The sequence below is a fragment of the Mustela nigripes genome, chromosome 2 (genome assembly GCF_022355385.1).
Source record: "Mustela nigripes isolate SB6536 chromosome 2, MUSNIG.SB6536, whole genome shotgun sequence".
Lineage (NCBI taxonomy): Eukaryota > Metazoa > Chordata > Mammalia > Carnivora > Mustelidae > Mustela > Mustela nigripes.
In genome coordinates this window covers 71,873,607-71,890,161 of record NC_081558.1, presented here as the reverse complement: position 1 = coordinate 71,890,161, position 16,555 = coordinate 71,873,607, and the positions used below count along the sequence as shown (strand labels likewise).

General features: G+C 47.9%; 1 protein-coding gene across 1 annotated transcript in view; it reads left to right on the top strand.

The window, feature by feature from the left end:
• The first annotated feature begins 255 nt into the window (after window positions 1-255).
• GPD1L (glycerol-3-phosphate dehydrogenase 1 like) overlaps window positions 256-16,555 on the top strand; it is a 62,655-nt gene continuing 46,355 nt past the window's right edge. The window contains exons 1-2 of the mRNA XM_059390784.1: window positions 256-530; window positions 14,003-14,180. Coding sequence (XP_059246767.1) covers window positions 484-530; window positions 14,003-14,180 — 225 coding nt within the window. The 5' untranslated portion in view covers window positions 256-483. The remainder of the gene's footprint in view (window positions 531-14,002; window positions 14,181-16,555) is intronic.

Genomic DNA, 16,555 nt, shown 5'->3' with positions numbered 1-16,555 from the left:
CAGCTCTTCCCGCGTGGGGAGAAGGGTGCGAGTGGGAGTGGACAACATGACGAGCCGGAGCAGGCCTGTTCCGCGGGGACAGCGGTGCAGCCGCAGGCGCTAAGAGAGAGCAGTTGCACAGCCACCCGCGGGTGCACGTGGCGCGGCCGCAGCAGCTATTCTGGGGCGTGCGGCGGCGGGGGTGGCGGGGGCGGGGACTACAAGTCCCGGCATGCCTCAGGCAGGGGCCGGCCGGCGCAGGAGCCGGGCCCGGGGACCAGCCAGGCTCAGGCGTGCGCAGTGGTTCTCGGGAGTGGCGGGGCGGGTCCTCCCAGGCTGTCAGCTGGGGCCCGGGGCGCCCGGGCGGCGGTGGTCGCGGCCATTGGCGGAGAGGCGGGAGGGGCGGGGCCCCCGCGAGCCTCTGTGGGCAAAGCCGTGCGCGCGGAGGCAGGCAGGCTGCCGACTGGGGAGGCACGGGTCGGGCTGGTGCGTTCCATCCTGGCCATGGCAGCGGCGCCGCTGAAAGTGTGCATCGTGGGCTCGGGGAACTGGTGAGCGGCGGCGGGCCGGCGGCGCGGGCTCCGCCTTCAGGAAGCCCCTCTCCCGGGCGGGCTAGGGCCGCGCGTCCCCTCCGCAGCGTGGGCACCGGGCACCGCGCGCAGGGAGGCGGGGCGGGTGGCCTCGCGGCTGGGCTGGGCACCGCGCACCCGGGGAGGCCGCGCCAAGACACTGGCCCGGGAGGCCCTGGGCCCGCGTGCCCGCGGAGGGCAGCAAGGCGAGAGGGTACTGCGCGTCCGCGGGCACCTGTCTGCGCTCTTACCCCGCGGCGGGCGCACCGAGGCCACCTGCTCGCCACGCCCGGGTGTTTTGCGCACCATTCTAAGAGCGTTCTCGGTTCTGGGCGGATCTCCTGGGTCTAGGAATCGGTGGAGACGCGAGCATTTTTGCCGTCGTTTCGGTATTGGGGAAACCGAAGCAAAGAAGGGCTAAAGGGCTCTTGCCACCCAGGTGGTGTACGGGACCGGTGCTGTCCTTCCAAGTGCGGGTTTCGCCCACCACCTCTGATAGTCCTGTATCGTAGGAAGATTATGTAGATAAGAAAATCCAAGTTCCAACAGGCCCGACTCACGGAGTAGTCCAGGGGCGTTGGGAATTCTCTGGAGGGCTGTTGCGAGGCTTTGGTCTCCGCTGGGCTTTATTTGACTTCGGACGTTTATACAAGCGCTTTGTGACAGGCGCTCTTCTGAGCACTTTGTAAATGTCAGCCCTTTTAGTGCCCTTTATCAAACTTTGCTACTCTGGTGAGTTGGGTGAGTGTAGAGGAAAGTGGGGCCAGGTGGGTGGGAGGAAGTGGAATATAATAATAGCCTCTGATATTTTCGGTCATTTCCCCATTGTTGTGCACTTTTTTCGCACATCCGAAGGATTGGTATAGAATAGTTCAGAGTTGTGTTCTTTTAGCTTGTGTTTTTCTGTGGCTGGACACTAATCACAGTTCAGGCTTCGTGGAGAGCTGCCCCACTAGGAATGGGCCTAATGACTTGTCTTACTTTGTCTTAATCTTTGACATAGCCCAAAAAGTTCCTGGAGGAAATCTTCATCTGTTTAAATCTTACCTGGCTCTCCACTTTTCCATCCCAGCAAGGCCACTGGCCTCTCCCTGTACCACACCCCCACCCCCAGCAGGCAAGGTAATGATTTACCTCATTACCTGTTCCACTCCTCTCTATCCAGTTCTTAAGAACAACCAACTACACTAGGGCCTGGCATATTGCTAAATAAAAATTAAAATGAATGTTTGAAAATTGATCTTAAAAAAAAGGTAATTCGATTAGGTAATCACATTAAAAAACCAGAAGATACCCCCCCCCCCTTTCCATAAAGCAATGAAATACCTGACACTCACACTTGCTGCGCAGGGTATCTCCTGGAGGAAAACCAGTAATTAGTTTCTTCTGGCCTTTCTGAAGGAATTCCAATGCTTACATATATTGCTTTCCCTCTCTGACCTGCAAATACTAGAATATTATGTATTTTTCTGTAAACTTCTCTTCTTGGTCAGCCACAGAACATTCTACACATATAGTGAAGTTGGTACCTCTGCTGCAAAGCTTCATGTGGACTTCAGGTTGGCTTTGCCAATTTTGATCCCAAGGTCACTTGAATGAGATTACTTTTGGCCATGGGACTGGAAAAGTACTCCTGTAGCACGTGTTTTTTTTAACATTAGTTTTCTCTTCTGTAAGGGGACACAGACCCATAGATGACAGAGCCTTTTCTGAATTTGCAAGGTGCAGAGGAGCACGGCGTTGCCATGCTGGATTTAGGCCAGGAGCAGGAGTAGTGAAGTAAACTCCTGCCCGCCCCTCAGTGGGATTTGGCTGCCTTCCCACGGCTTCACTCTGATGTACTTGACTGGGTTTTCTTGGTCCACTCCAGCCCAAGGAAATGGAGTAGAGCTTGGCTAATGACCTTAGAGCCCAGCAATTGAGAAATGTGCCATCCTGATGGTTTGGGCTGTCTGCCCAGCTCCATTAATTATGGGAGCAGACAGGAACATTGTTGCTCGCACTCAAGTCCTAGAGAGAGGATCACGACCTTCCCGGAGAGATTTCAGAAGTTTGGGAAATGAAAACAGCATGGAGAGGCTTCCTAGGGCTTGGGGGGTGTTCAGCTCTGGTCAGCAGTCATTTCCCCAATCTAGGCACAATGGTACAGAATCCCTGCCTATAAGGAATTTACCTTCAGGGCTGAGATGAAATGGAAGATAGCTTCAGAAGAAAAGGAAAGTGGAACGAAATACCTGTCACAAGGTTAGTTAGATGTTACCTTTTAGTGTTGCTTAAAATGTGGATCAGAGACCACCTGCATCAGAATGACTACTGAAGCTACACTTGCTGACTCATACTCCCTGAAGGTGGGACAAATTTGTCCTTACAGGACATTGGCCTTCTGCTAATTTTGAAATACTGTCTAGAGATGAACCTGCCCTTCCAGATTTGGTCCTTCATTCAATCAAGAATGTGAAGTTGCTTAAGCAATGTTTAATCTTGAGACTCTGAAGTAGCTGAGCGTGGCTGTGTCAATAAAGGTGTTGTCGTATCTAAACTGAAAACAAAAAGGTGGCCTTGTGCTCTCATTTGAGTGCCCTCCCCCACGTAAATGCTTAATATTTGCAGTATAGATAATGAATCTAGCTGACCTGGCCAGGAGTTTCAGCCTGGAATGACATGGGGGTTAAAGTCAAGTTGTCATGCCCTTGTCATGCCCTTTGGCACTTCCTTTCCTATGGACAAGTCAGAGAAGAGGCCAAGAGGGGGCCTTCATGCATCCTGCTCAGTCCCACGATGCTGCCCCCTCCTGGGGTGCAGGGAGATGCTTCCTGGCCTGCCTGGCTTTTCATGGCCCTGGAAACTCAGGAAAACAAGAAAAAACAAAAATAAATCTTCCGAAGTTCCTCCAGATATGAAACAAAGTTTTATTACCCAAACTTTGGGAAAATGACCCAGACACAGGGCAAGATCCAGTTCTAGCACTGAAGCCTCAGGGCTGTGTGTACAGCCAAACCCCTGTGGTAGGGAGCATATGTCCAAGCCCCGGAATGTGTTTGGAGGCGGGGTGGTGCAGGAGGGGCTGGGGGATCCCACTGTTTGGGTTTCAGTCCTGGTCCTCTGTTTCATAAGGCCTTGAGCAAACTGCTCCTTCAAGAATCATTGGTTATGATACTGGTACCTGCTGTCTCGGATTTTGGTTAGGATGAAATGACATGTGTTGGGGAGAGTACAGAGTGACCAGCACTCAGTAGACATCAGCTACTGCTATTGTATTTATTTGATCAACCTTGACCAGCACGGTCTTTAAGTCACCAAATGGATCCAGCTGGAGTCTGACCAAGAAGCAGAGACATAGGAGGGAGAGAAGGTGAAAGAGTATAACTGATAGGCAGCTGGAGGAGTTGGTGGCGTTGTTTCTCTCTGGCCCCCATTTTCACCATCACCCCACAGCAGTACGGATGGGCAGGGAGAGCTGTGGCCTACTTGACACTGATGCCCGGAGCTGGATGTGGGTGACTCCCATCATCTTTTGCTTTTGCTCTGAATGCAGCATTGCGGCACTTAGCTCTGTCACCCTTTTGTGCTCCTCAGTTTCCATGGTACTGCTTGCAACATACCCACAGGCAGTGCTCAGAAGCATCCTGAGCCCCTGTAAATGAGTTCCTCTGCGGTCAGGAAGAGATTCAGAAATAATCCCTTCTGTGGCTGCAGGTGTCACTGCTTTGAGAGCTGGAGGGAGAACTGAATGATAGGGTTGGGTGGGAGCTGAATTGGGAAAGGATCCAGAGTCCCATGTGAACCAGAGTGAGTTTGTACAACTAAAACCCAGAAGAAGCCCTGATACTTGTGCCTCTTTCCATCACCTCTGCCCTCTGTTCAGTACAGAAGGTCCCCAACTTTATAGTGGTTCAGTGTACACCTTTTCGACTTTATGATGGTGCAGAAAATGATGGTGAGAGTGTGAACCATAATCTGAATTGTGAATCAGGCTCCTCTTCTGGGCTGGGGGCTATGCAGTGGATCCTCTGTCCTGATGCCCGGCTGGGGCTGAAGCATCCGGTCAGACACCGATCACGGGAGCGAACAGGTGGTACAGGGACCGCCAGTGTTGGTCACTTCAGTGCAACGTTCAGTCAATTACCTGAGCCCATCAACACCTGGATGTGAAATAGGCTTTGTGTCCAATGATTTTGCGTGACTGTAGGCTTATGTAAGTGTACTGGGCAAGTTGCAGTAAAGCCAGGCTAAGCTACAGTGTTCAGGAGGTGAGGGGAACTAAATGCATTTTAGGATATTAGAAACTTAATGATGGGTCATATGGGATATAACCCCATCATAAGCTGAGGAAAATCTGTATAACAACCATGGCTGCTTTTGTAGGGGTGAGTCAGCAGCTCCCAGTTCTTGAGCCTTTCATCACTGTCATTATCATTCTCTAACCTGTCCTCCTTCCCTGGGGGAGGGGGGGAAGGGTGTCTTTTTTTTTTTTTTTTTGAGTGTCAGGTATGTGCATTACTTCATTGAAGCCTCCTAACATGCCTGTGGCAGTACTATTGTTCATCCCAATTTGCATGACAAGAGGGAGTTGGAGAGAAAACTTTTCAAGGTCCATGGTTAATCCTTGGCGTGGAAGCCCAGATTCTTCTATCTCCAAGGGCCTTGTTTCTATAAATTCTTGGTCATTTTCATTGAGAAGCATACTTAGACCTGCGGACAAATCTTATCATCACAGAAATATTTGAATATCTTGTGTCTTACCCTCCCAACAAAAGTTTAGTATAACAATATTTCCCTTAAGAAAAATCAGATTGAGGGGTGCCTGGCTTGCTCAGTTGGTGGAACATGTGACTCTCGATCTTGGTTTGTGAGTTCAAGCCCTATATTGGGCGTAGAAATTACATAAAATCCTTAAAAAGAGAGAGAGAAAAAAGATCACATGGAAATGTCTTGAAAATTGTCACTTCCCTCTGGAACAGGCGTCCCTCCTCTACACATGGCAGATGATCACAGTTTACTATTTTTAAAGCAACTGATCTTCCTAAAATTAATCTAGCAGATTAATTGTTAGAAAAAGCTTATATCTAAGTGAAAAATCTCAGTCTAACTTCCACCCCTTAATCTCTGTGCTGCCTGGGTGAGCCCACTCTATTCTAAGACACCCCATTGGCTAGAGAAGTCTCATGTCTGCTCCGTCTTCTCTGTGGCAAGCCAAGTAATGTCTCTAGGTCTCTCAATGGTTGCTGGTGGAAAGTTGTTTTGGGGGTCCACACCAGCCAGGTCTCCCTTCTCTTCCCTTCATCCCTCACCTCCATGCTTAGTGATACCAAAACTTACTGGCCTTAAACAGTAGTCACTTACTAGTTCATGCTTCTGGGGATGAGCAGTCTGAACAAAGCTGGGAGGGTCTTCTACTGGTCTAGCCTGGGCTCACTCTTAAGGCTGAGGTCCAGTAATGGGTTGGCTGGACTCCTGGCCCTAGACCACATCTTCTGTGTGTCTGGCAGTGGGCAGGCTTCTGCCAGGCTGAGAGGAGTGACCTGAGAGGACTGTGTGTGTGTGTCACATTAGTCTGCAGGCTAGTTGGACTTCTCCATTTGGTGGTTGGATTCCCATAACAAGAGAGAGCACATAAAAGTACCTCCTATGAGTAGAGTCACAGTATTTGTCTTGTAGCTGGCTCACTTGACTTGCATAATGTCAAGGTTCATCCACGGTGTAGCTAGCTTGTGTCAGAATGTCCTTCCCTTTTAAGGCTGAATAATATTTCATTGTGTTTATATAGTACATTTTGTTTATTCATCCTTCAATGGACACTTGGGTTTCTTCCACCTTTTGTCTGTTGTGAATACAATGGTCCCCCTTGCCCACTGGGGATACATTCCAGAACGCCCAGTGGATGCCTGTAATTTCGGATAGTATGGGAAACCTTATACTGTGTTTTTTCCTAGACATACATACATGTGATAAAGTTTGATTAAGCACACTAAAAGATGAATAACAACTAAGAACAGTTGTAACAATATGCTATCTTAAAGGTTACGGCAGTATGCTCCATCACTCTGAAAATACCTAATTGTACTATACTCCCCTTTCTTGTGATGATGTGAGATAATCAGCTGCCCGCATCATGAGGTGAAGTGAGGTGACTGGCAGAGGGGTTGGGACTTGGCATTTGAGGGGAGGGGGAGTGATAAGGGAAAACATGGCAACCGGAAAAGGAAGACAAGGGGCGACTTCTGTAATGCTGCTCTGACTGATCTGAGTCCCTGCTTTCCCTTCTTGAGGGTCCATACCCTGAAGTGGAATCGGCAGATCCTACGGTAATTCTAAATTTAGTTTTTTTGGCCATCCACCGTATTGCTTTCCATGACAGCTGCACCATGTTCTATGCCCTCCAGCAATGCCCAAGGGGTCCAATTTCTGCACAGCCTCACTGACACTCATTATTTTCCAGTTTTGTTTGGGTTTTTCATTTTGTTTGTTTTTTCCCTGTAGTTACCATCCTAAGGGGTGGGAGGTGGTATATGTCTTTTATTAATTGCATGTTAATGTGGCATGTACAGTTTTGCATCCTGTTTTTTGTTAGATGTAACATTCTATCACCAGCTTTGTCTTCTGCCCTTTGAATTCTGATAGGTGGAAAGGCTTTTTTCAACTTCTCCCCATCCTTTTCTCTGTGAGGTTGTACACATTGATCTTTTCCCCCTCTGTGGTTTCTTCCTTTGATTTTAAGCTGAGGAAGCTTCCCCATCCAAAGATCAAATAAACATTCACTGAGTGGAATCTGTATTTAAAATACTTCAATTTTCACATTTGCATCTAAGACTTTGGCATTTGATTGTACTTTAAAAGCCCTTTAACGCAAAGAATTACATAAAATGCTAACAGCGGTTCTCCCTGGGTGGTGAGATTATTCATAATTGTCTTTTCATCATTCTTGTATTTCTTGTTTGAGTAAAAAAATAGATGTTATTTAAAACAGAATTGACCACCCTCTTCCCTTGGTTCCGTAGTCGGATGAGCGCTGGAAGAGATTGGGGCTTGGAATGTAGAAAATCTGGCTGAACCCTTGCTGATTTCCCTCACTGGGACTTGTCTACTCCATAAAAAGAAGGAGTCACTTCTCTTGGGTTCCTTCTGGCCCAGAAAGGTTCTGCGTTCTGTGGAGGAGGACTATGGACCGCCAGAATTCCATCGGGTTGGTGGCTGGCTGGATGGGAATGCCAAGGGGGGTGCTGGGGTGTGGAGGTATGTCAAGCTGGAGGTTAGGACCTCCAGCAGGTGAGTGTCCCTCCAGCTGGGACACATGAAGGGAGAGCAGAGTGTTGAAGACATACAGGCGGGGTGTGACTCTATCTTCCACCAACCACCTCTGTGCTCTCTGGTTCTTCACTTAAAAAATGGAGATAATAGAGGCACCTGGTAAGTTGATTCAACATCTGACTCTTGATTTCAGCTCAGGTGATGAGCTCAGGGTAGTGAGATCAAGCCTCCCTCCTATCAGGCTCCATGCTGGGCTTGGAGCCTGCTTAAGATTCTCTCTCTCTCTCTCTCTCCTTCCTCTCCTGTTGCTCCCCCTTCTCTTTCTCTCCCTCCTTAAAAAAAACAACTCTATCCCTCTCTGTCCCTTTGCCCCCCTCCTTTTTCTTTCTCTGCCTCTTAAAAAAATGAAGGTATTAGATGGATATTATAATATACTTAGTATATATAATATATATAAAATGATAGTGATAATACAATCTGCCTCAAAGGGTTGGCGAGCCATGAAACATCTAGTTAACATCGGTAAGATACTGAAAGTAATGTGTGTGGATGTAATCATACTGAGGCATGTAAATGTATCAAATCAATAGGGTGTACATCTTAAACTTGTGTACACAATGTTATATGTCAGTTATATTTCAGTAAAAACAGCAACAAAAACCTGGCCCTGACAGCCCAACAGGCCTACCCCTTTCAGGCACGGCCCTCCCCTCTTCTCTTTGTTTTCCCCACCCTGCCCTGCCACCCATTCTCTTCCTTCCTCTACCCTGCTCCCTCCCTCCCTCTGTCTTCCCTCTCCCCTCCCTGTCACTCCCTTTTCCTTCCTTGACCTCTACCCTCCCGGCCTCCCATCCCCTTCTCCCCGTGGAAATGTTGGCTCCAGGTTTGAGCAGAAGATTATCTCCTGGCCCCACCTGTTCTGCACCTTTGCTCCAGGGCCTTGAAGGCTCCCCAGTCCCTCCCATAGGTGAGGGCCTCTCAGCCCTTGGAGTTCAGAGTTCAGCCCAGCTGCACTTGCTCCCAGCTCTCCCTGACCTTAGTGTCATCTGCTTAGCCACTTTGTTCCCCGTGGTGTGGTTACTTTTCTTTGTGAGCTTGTTGGAACAGCTTCATTCTGTCTCCATTTCCCCATCTCCAAGGTCTATGAGGGGGGGGACTCGGGTGCCCAGCAGCGTTTACACCTGATAGGTGTTCCGCATGCATTTTCAACACGTGATGCTCCTCTGTACCAGGGCAAATGTAAAGGAGCAGGAAGTGTGGGCTTTGGAAACAGACCTGGGTCAGAACTGCTGGTGACTAGGTGGGTAGCGTGACTTGTGGGTGACACTCTTTGAGCCTCAGCTTCTTCGTCGGTAAAGTTAAAGGGGATAATGAGCACCTCTTTTGGGGCTGCTGTAAAGATGAAAGGAGATCTTCAGTCCCGGTACACAGCTGTCCCTGGAGCAGGGCTTCCTATCCGTGTGAACTTCTGAGCTTCATTTGGATGGCTTGTAGAAGTTGGGAAATCAGTCTACATGATTTCATGGGAAGTGTGATTTTATACTCCTCTGTGAAAACTCAGGACTGGTCCTGAGCAGCCCTGAGCCCCTCGCCCAGTTCAGCTACTACCTGGTTGTGTGACACAAGGTCAGGGTGTCTTAATGTGGAAGGTCATAAGTTTGGACACAGTTAAAATCTCTGTTTTCCAGGCTCTGCCCTTAACTGCTTTTGGCTCTGCTTCATACTGCGTTATTATTTGCTTTTTCTCCTTTGTGTAAAAGTTGACTTTAAAAGAAAACTTTCTGTCATTACTGTCAATACCATATGTTGGAGGTAACAGCAACCAGGAGAAGGAAAACAAAACAGTGTTAATAGAAGTCTTGCCAAATCCTGCTACCTGCCCAGGCTCAGTGTCTGAAGCATTTAGAGGCTTCGTTCGGGAAGAAGGGACATGAACACATGGTGGAGAGATGGTAACAACATAGTAGCACGCCCAGGAGACATTCTACGCTCTCTCGAAGGCCATGGAGTTGAAGGGGCACAAGTGAGGGGTGCTTGGGTGACTCGGTGGGTTAACCCTCTGCCTTCGGCTCAGGTCATGATCCCAGGATTCTGGGATCGAGCCCCACATCGGGCTCTCTGCCCAGCAGTGAGCCTGCTTCCCTGCTCTCTCTTTGCCTGCCTCTCTGCCTACTTACGATCTTTGTCAAGTAAATAAATAAAATCTTTAAAAAAAAAAAAATAGAAAAGGGCACAAGTGAGTCAGTGTCCTTCGGTGCTGTGTGTGGGGGGTGGCACTTGGCCATGGGGGGGTTACCCCTGGCACCCATTCCTCACTTCAGAAAACACTGGCCTGGATCCTAGACCTGAGATGGACATTAAAGAGCATTGCCCCACCTGTCATTTAGTAGATGAATGAGCTGGGCCAGGTGTGGAAATGGCTGTCCATGCCCTTGACCCTGACAGTGAAAGATCCATGCCAGGATTTGCTTGGGCAGTGGCAAAAAAGCCCCTGAAATGTGGAGGGTTCCACCAGTGGGGCCTGGGACCCCAGCCCCAACCATGACCAGACCATGTAGAAACCGCCTGCATGGACTGTAGCCAGTACTTTTATTTTAAGCTCAGTCTGATATCTGTGAGTGTTTTTGGACTGGCTCTCAGCAGGGCCCTTTTTAAAACAAAAACAAAAACAAAAAACAAAACAGGGTTTGTCACTTACCAGTAGCCTCCAGGCCCTTCAGAAACACTCAGGTTCCTCCAGAAGACTGGGTTTGCTCTGATTCTGTTCCTTTGTGTCAGTCAGAAGTAGTAACATGTGTCATGAGCACAGCTGGTGCCATTTCAGAGCCAAAAAGGAATTTGGGTGTGGATTATAGACTTCTTTGGAAAAACAAACCAAAAAAATCCAGCTTTTTTGGAAACATAATTAATATACAAAACCCACTGGACCTACTTAATGTATATAATTTGCTGGGCTTGGAGATAGGAGTATACTCGTGAAACAACTACAAATCAGGTTGATAAAAATCTTTGATAAAGGGGCGCCTGGGTGGCTTAGTGGTTTAAGGGTCCTGGGATCGAACCCCACATCGGGGTTCCTGCTCAGCAGGGAGCCTGTTTCCCCCTCTCTCTCTGCCTGCTGCTCTGCCTACTTGTGATCTGTCAAATAAATAAATAAAATCTTTAAAAAAATATTTGATTAAAAACAAAAATAAAAAATAAAGTTAATAAAAACAAGAAAATAAATATTTATTTCTTAAATAGAAAGTTCTGCCTGGCGCCCCTGCCCTCCCCCCCATTTTTGGTGGCAGTAACACTCAGTGTCCTATCAGCTGTGGGCTTGTCATTTGTGGCCTTGTTATGTTGATGTGGATTATACTTTCGGAGGTTTTATAAACAACCTCGGAGAAAAGGCGGGCAGTAAGGAAAATGTTTGGTTCAACATGAAGATTGTACTGAACAACAACCAAAATATTTGGTTCGGCTTGAAGATTTTACTAGATTGTCAAAGAGATTATAAAAATAGTGTTTTAAGTCCTGATCCCCCAAAACAAAAACAGATTACTATGTGAATTATTTAGAAAGAACAGGACAAGGCCTCGAAGGCACTAGAATCTTTTTGTTTTTGTCCTTGCTAGGTTTGTCGTTGAATTAAATTCCATGCTTCTCAGAGTGCCTGGGCGGCTCATTTGGTTATAAGCATCTGCCTTTGGCTCAGGTCACGATCATGGGGTCTTGGGATCAAGCCCCAGGTCCCTTGGCCTCCCTGCTCAGCAGGGAGTCTGTTTCTCCCTCTCCCTCTGCTCATACTCTCTCTCTCAAATAAATAAAATCTTAAAAAAAAAAAAAAAACCCTTAAATTCCATCCTCCTTTCTTCTGTTCTGATCACCTTCCCTTATCACCTTACGGATGGATAGACTAAGCTTGTGCGTCTCAACTTTGGCTATAAATTAGATTACTTGGAAGCATTAAGAGTCGTGAGTCCCAGGCCACCCCGCAGACCAATGATACCTGTGCCCCCGGAGTAGGATCCAGTGTAGGTAGGTTGTTTTGTTTTAGATTTTTTTTTTTTAAATTTGACAGATCACAAGCAGGTAGAGAGGCAGGCAGAGAGAGAGGGAAGCAGGCTCCCTGACGAGCAGAGAGCCCGATGCGGGGCTCCATCCCAGGACGCTGAGGTCACGACCTGAGCTGAAGGCAGAGTCTTTAACCCACTGAGCCACCCAGGCGCCCCCAGTGTAGGTAGTTTCTAAAGCGCCCCAGGGATCGACAGCATTGAGAACGGCTGCTCTGCACAGCTGTCCAGAACTTTCCGGAGCTGTCCTCCCTCACAAGAATAGCACATATCAAAGCTCTGTGGCTTTACCTGTGAAATCTTACTCTATGCTGGCAAGACAGTTTGTAGCTAAATACATACTATTCTTCCAGTTCTCCTCCTGAGAATTGTAGAAAAGAGGCCAAGAGGGGTGCCTGGGTGGCTCAGTGGGGTAAGTGTCTGCCTTCGGCTCAGGTCAAGATCTCTGGGTCCTGGGATCGAGCCCCACATTGGGCTCCATGCTTGGCTAGGAGTCTGCTGCTCTCTCTTCTGCTCCTCCCTTCCCCACCCCTAGTTTGTGCTCTCTCTCAAATACATGAAATCTTTAAGGAAAAAAAAAAAAAGAGAGGCCAACGTTCTTCCCAAGATCACTATCACCTTAATTGTAATCTGGGAAACAGCTGCTAACAGACTCCCAGGGAGGTAACAGCTCAGGCTCACAGTGTTCTTGGCATTGAGTAGCGCAACTCACACAAGGTCACAGAGAGCAAGTGTGATTCTGGGGAGCTGAGCAAAGTGGAGGGCGGGGGGAAGCCACTAGGCACTAGGAATCCAAATCTAGTAAATCAAGCAGGAAAATAAGCCAGAACCACCAGATCTTCCCCCGGGATCTTACCAGAACATACTTGCTTTTCTTGTTTACAAAGCCTTCTTACGGGGGAAGCCAAGCATCTGCAACCAAAGGCAAACCTGTAGCATGTGTTGAAATGAGCTAGTTCAGAAAATTCAGATGAATATTAGAACCATTAAACATTAAGCCCATCAGACCTTGCTGTGTATCCTTTGGGATTCACTGGTGCAGAAAATGACATGACCCAAATAACGGGGGGGAAACTCCATTACAATACATGTCAGGTCATCAGGGTCTGGCTCTGCCTCTTCCCTGGTTTCACCAGTAACTTCACTCAATTACCCATTTGCTCATTTATCTCCCATTATCACATACTTGCCATGCACCCACTGGGCCTAATGTATTGGACTAGATGCCATGCCGGTGAGCCAGGAGAGCAAAGGCAGTGCAGTGCGTTCTTTGCACTCCAAGAGCTTTCCACCCCCCAGGGAGGTGAAGGAGGTAAGAGGAATTGCTTCCCCGTTGTATAAAAAAACAGTTCCTCATTCAGAGTCACCCCAGGCCCAGTTAGCGGCCTGTGGCCCTGGAAAGTGTCTACTATGGTGGCCCCGGCCCCGGCCCCAGCCCCAGCCCAGCTGCCCTTGTCCAGGGGACTGGCGTTAACTGGTTGGAGTGCATGATCTTCCCCTGTAGCAAAGCCTACGGGACACTGATTAGTTACCAGAATGTGTCTGGTGAACAAAGATGTGAGAGAAACAGAGCCTGTGGGAGGCTAGAGGCCAGCTGGATCACACAGCTGGGTCACACCAAATACCCAGACAACCGTGCCCTGGCACCCTTGCTTTGCTCCTTTTCTGGAACTTGGAGTCTTGTCTTCCCATTACGAATGCAGCTCTGTTGTAGTTCACTGGAACACAGTTTATCCTATGGTAACTACATTTTAATCTCTGTGATGGATTTGAAATATAGCCTGGTTGCCTCAAAGGCTTAAGAGGATCCGCCAAGTATTACTTTCTTGTTTTATATCTCTTAGGTGGGTTTCTTTTCTGCCTGGGGTACTCTCTTCCAGGATAGGTTGGTTGATGCTTACTAGTTTGAAGAGATCGTGTTTTTGACCTTGTACCCAAATCCTAATCACAGCAGGGTGGGGGAGGGTGTTCTTTCCAGGTGAAAACTAAGCTTTCAAATGGCCTGTGGCTGATACGACGTCCCATCTGAATTATAAGCCCAGTGCTTGAATCAGAATCCGCACTTGTTTCTTCTGAATTAGAGTCGAATGCTTTTCTCTTCTGCCCAAGTGAGTTTAATTTTTTTCTTCTTCTCCGTTGTTTCTTTCGTAGGGGTTCAGCTGTTGCAAAAATAATTGGTAATAATGTCAAGAAACTTAAGAAGTTTGCCTCCACCGTTAAGATGTGGGTCTTTGAAGAAACAGTTAATGGGAGAAAACTGACAGACATCATAAATAATGACCATGAAAATGTAAAATATCTCCCTGGACACAAGCTGCCAGAAAATGTGGTAAGACTTTGGGATGGAAAGTACTTCTGGTTAATTCTGAAAGTTAACGCTTGGCCGAGTTAGCACATGGGGCTTGGGGAAATGGGAAAGCTACTTCCTTCTTCTTTGTCCCTCTCTGCTACCAACTAGTTTGCTTGGTTTTGGTTTTCCTGACTCTGAAAATGGGCTTTGTATTATTTTGCTAGGGCTGCCATAACTAAGTATGATAGAACAGGTGGCTTAAACAACAGAGATTTGTTTTCTCACAGTTCTGGAAGTTTCAGGTCCAAGATGAGGTTGTCGACAGGTTTGGTTTCTTCTGAGGCTTTCTCTTGTAGATGGCTGTCTTCTTCCTGTGTCCTCACACTCCTGTGCCTTTCCTCTGTGTGCCCTACTCTTCCTTTAAAAAAAAAAAAAATATATATATATATATATATATACATATATATATATATAATTTTTTTTTCACTCATTTGAGAGAGATAGTGCATGTAGGAGCTGGGGGAGGGGCAGAGGAAGAAGTAGACTCCCCGCTGAGCAGGGAGCCAGGCTTGGGGCTCAGTCCCATTACACAGAAATGATGACCTGTGCCGAAGGCAGATGCTTAACTGACTGAGCCACCCAGGTGCCCCAGTCTGCTCTTATGACAGGAATCCTATTGAATTAGGGCCCACCCTGATGTCCTCCTTTTAATGCAGTCACCTCAGTAAAGACCCTGTCTCTAAATAACGGTCTTATTCCAAGGTACTAGGGTTAGGATATCAGCTTATGAATTTGGAGTGGGGGGCGGGCAGCACACAATTCAGCCCACAGCATGCAACTTTCTTGGCATTCAAGGTGCTGGTCCCATCAGAGCTGGAACTCACAACCTTGCCTTCAGCTGCTTGAGGACCCCCCCCCAAAGTCCTAATAGTCCCTTTCTAAGTGCATGGACTTTCGTCTGCACATGAGGACAGCTAATGCACTGGTCTGTGATTTAAAATCAGAATCAAGGCCTAAATTACAGAAGGAGATTGAAGAGAATAGAAGGTCAGAAGACTGACAGTTTAAAATTTAGGCCTATTAGGTCTGAGAGGGAAAAGGACAGGTAATTGCCTGGCCTCATTCCGGTGACTTTTGGGAGGTGTGTGGGGGGAGAAATGGGCAAGAAGAACAAGAGTGACCATGCCTGTTTGTCTCAGTGGAATTTGAACTTCTATTGCCAGATTTCACCCCTTGCTGGCTTTCTGTAATAGTCTGAAGGCCAGACCATTGTGGTCTGATTCCCTGCCTGATGCCCTGGTTAACCAGACAAGCTCCTCTTCTTTGTTTATGAAGTAGTCATCTCTGCATATATTTACTCACCGGCCTTTGTGAGCATGTACAGTGCATGCAAAGCTCACTGTTGCCAGAAACGAGAAGAGGAATAGGATGACGTCGGTTCCTTCAAGGAGGCCAGCAGGAGAAATGGATTTGTAAACTGACAAACGCCAGGAAGTCTGGATGTGGAAAGACCTTGCTTGCTGGAGGTCGCTCTTTGGTTTTTGGTTAGTGTTCATTAGTGTCAAGCACTGTGCTAAGTAGCTCGCATATCATATTTCGGCTAATGCTCTCAGTAACCCTCTTAGGTGGATACTGCTGGTTTTCCTGTTAGGAGGGTGGTTCTGATTTTGTAGGGAAGGATGCTTAGGAAGGATGTGTAGGGAAGGATGCTCAAGAGAAGTTAATGGACTTGGCGCAGGGTCACATAGCTAGAGGCTAGGCTTTAAATTTGATTTCTGGTAGACTCATCCCATGGAATCCATTGTCTTCTAGACAATGATCACTTTCTCCTCTGTGTCCCTACACTGTGGGTCAGGCAGCATTTCTGCACAGTCATTCTCGGCATTGTTGGTAGGGAGAGAAAGGATCCCTATGGTTCTGAGTTTAGAAGTTGAGTTGTCCAAATATAAGAGGGGAAGAACAAAGGGAGTGGCTGTTCCACCGCAGTGGGAGGCTTCTGGGGGTCATCTCTGACCCATGCTTGGAGAAGGAAATTCCTGCGTTTCAATTCTCATTGTTGTTGGAATCAAGGGCTGCTTCCCTTCCATAAACCGCATGCTTTGTTAGTACGTTCCTTCCACTCTGCTTTGTGCCAGTCCCTTATGTACCTAGATGTTTGGCCCCACCTGCCCCAATAATGTGAACCTGACTTTCTGGTTTTGGGTTCTTCCACTGCTCCTGGTGCAGTGCTCAAGGCGAGTGGGGGGAGGGGAACCTGCCAAGTGGTTCTGTGAAGCTGAAGCTTGTGCCGGGAGCAAGGAATCCAGGAGGGAAGGAGGCAGGGAAAGAACTGACCTAGAGCCAACAGCCATTGCCACTTAGAGCCCAGTCCCCACAGTGACTGATTCTAACCCCCTGCCCACAGATGTGGACAG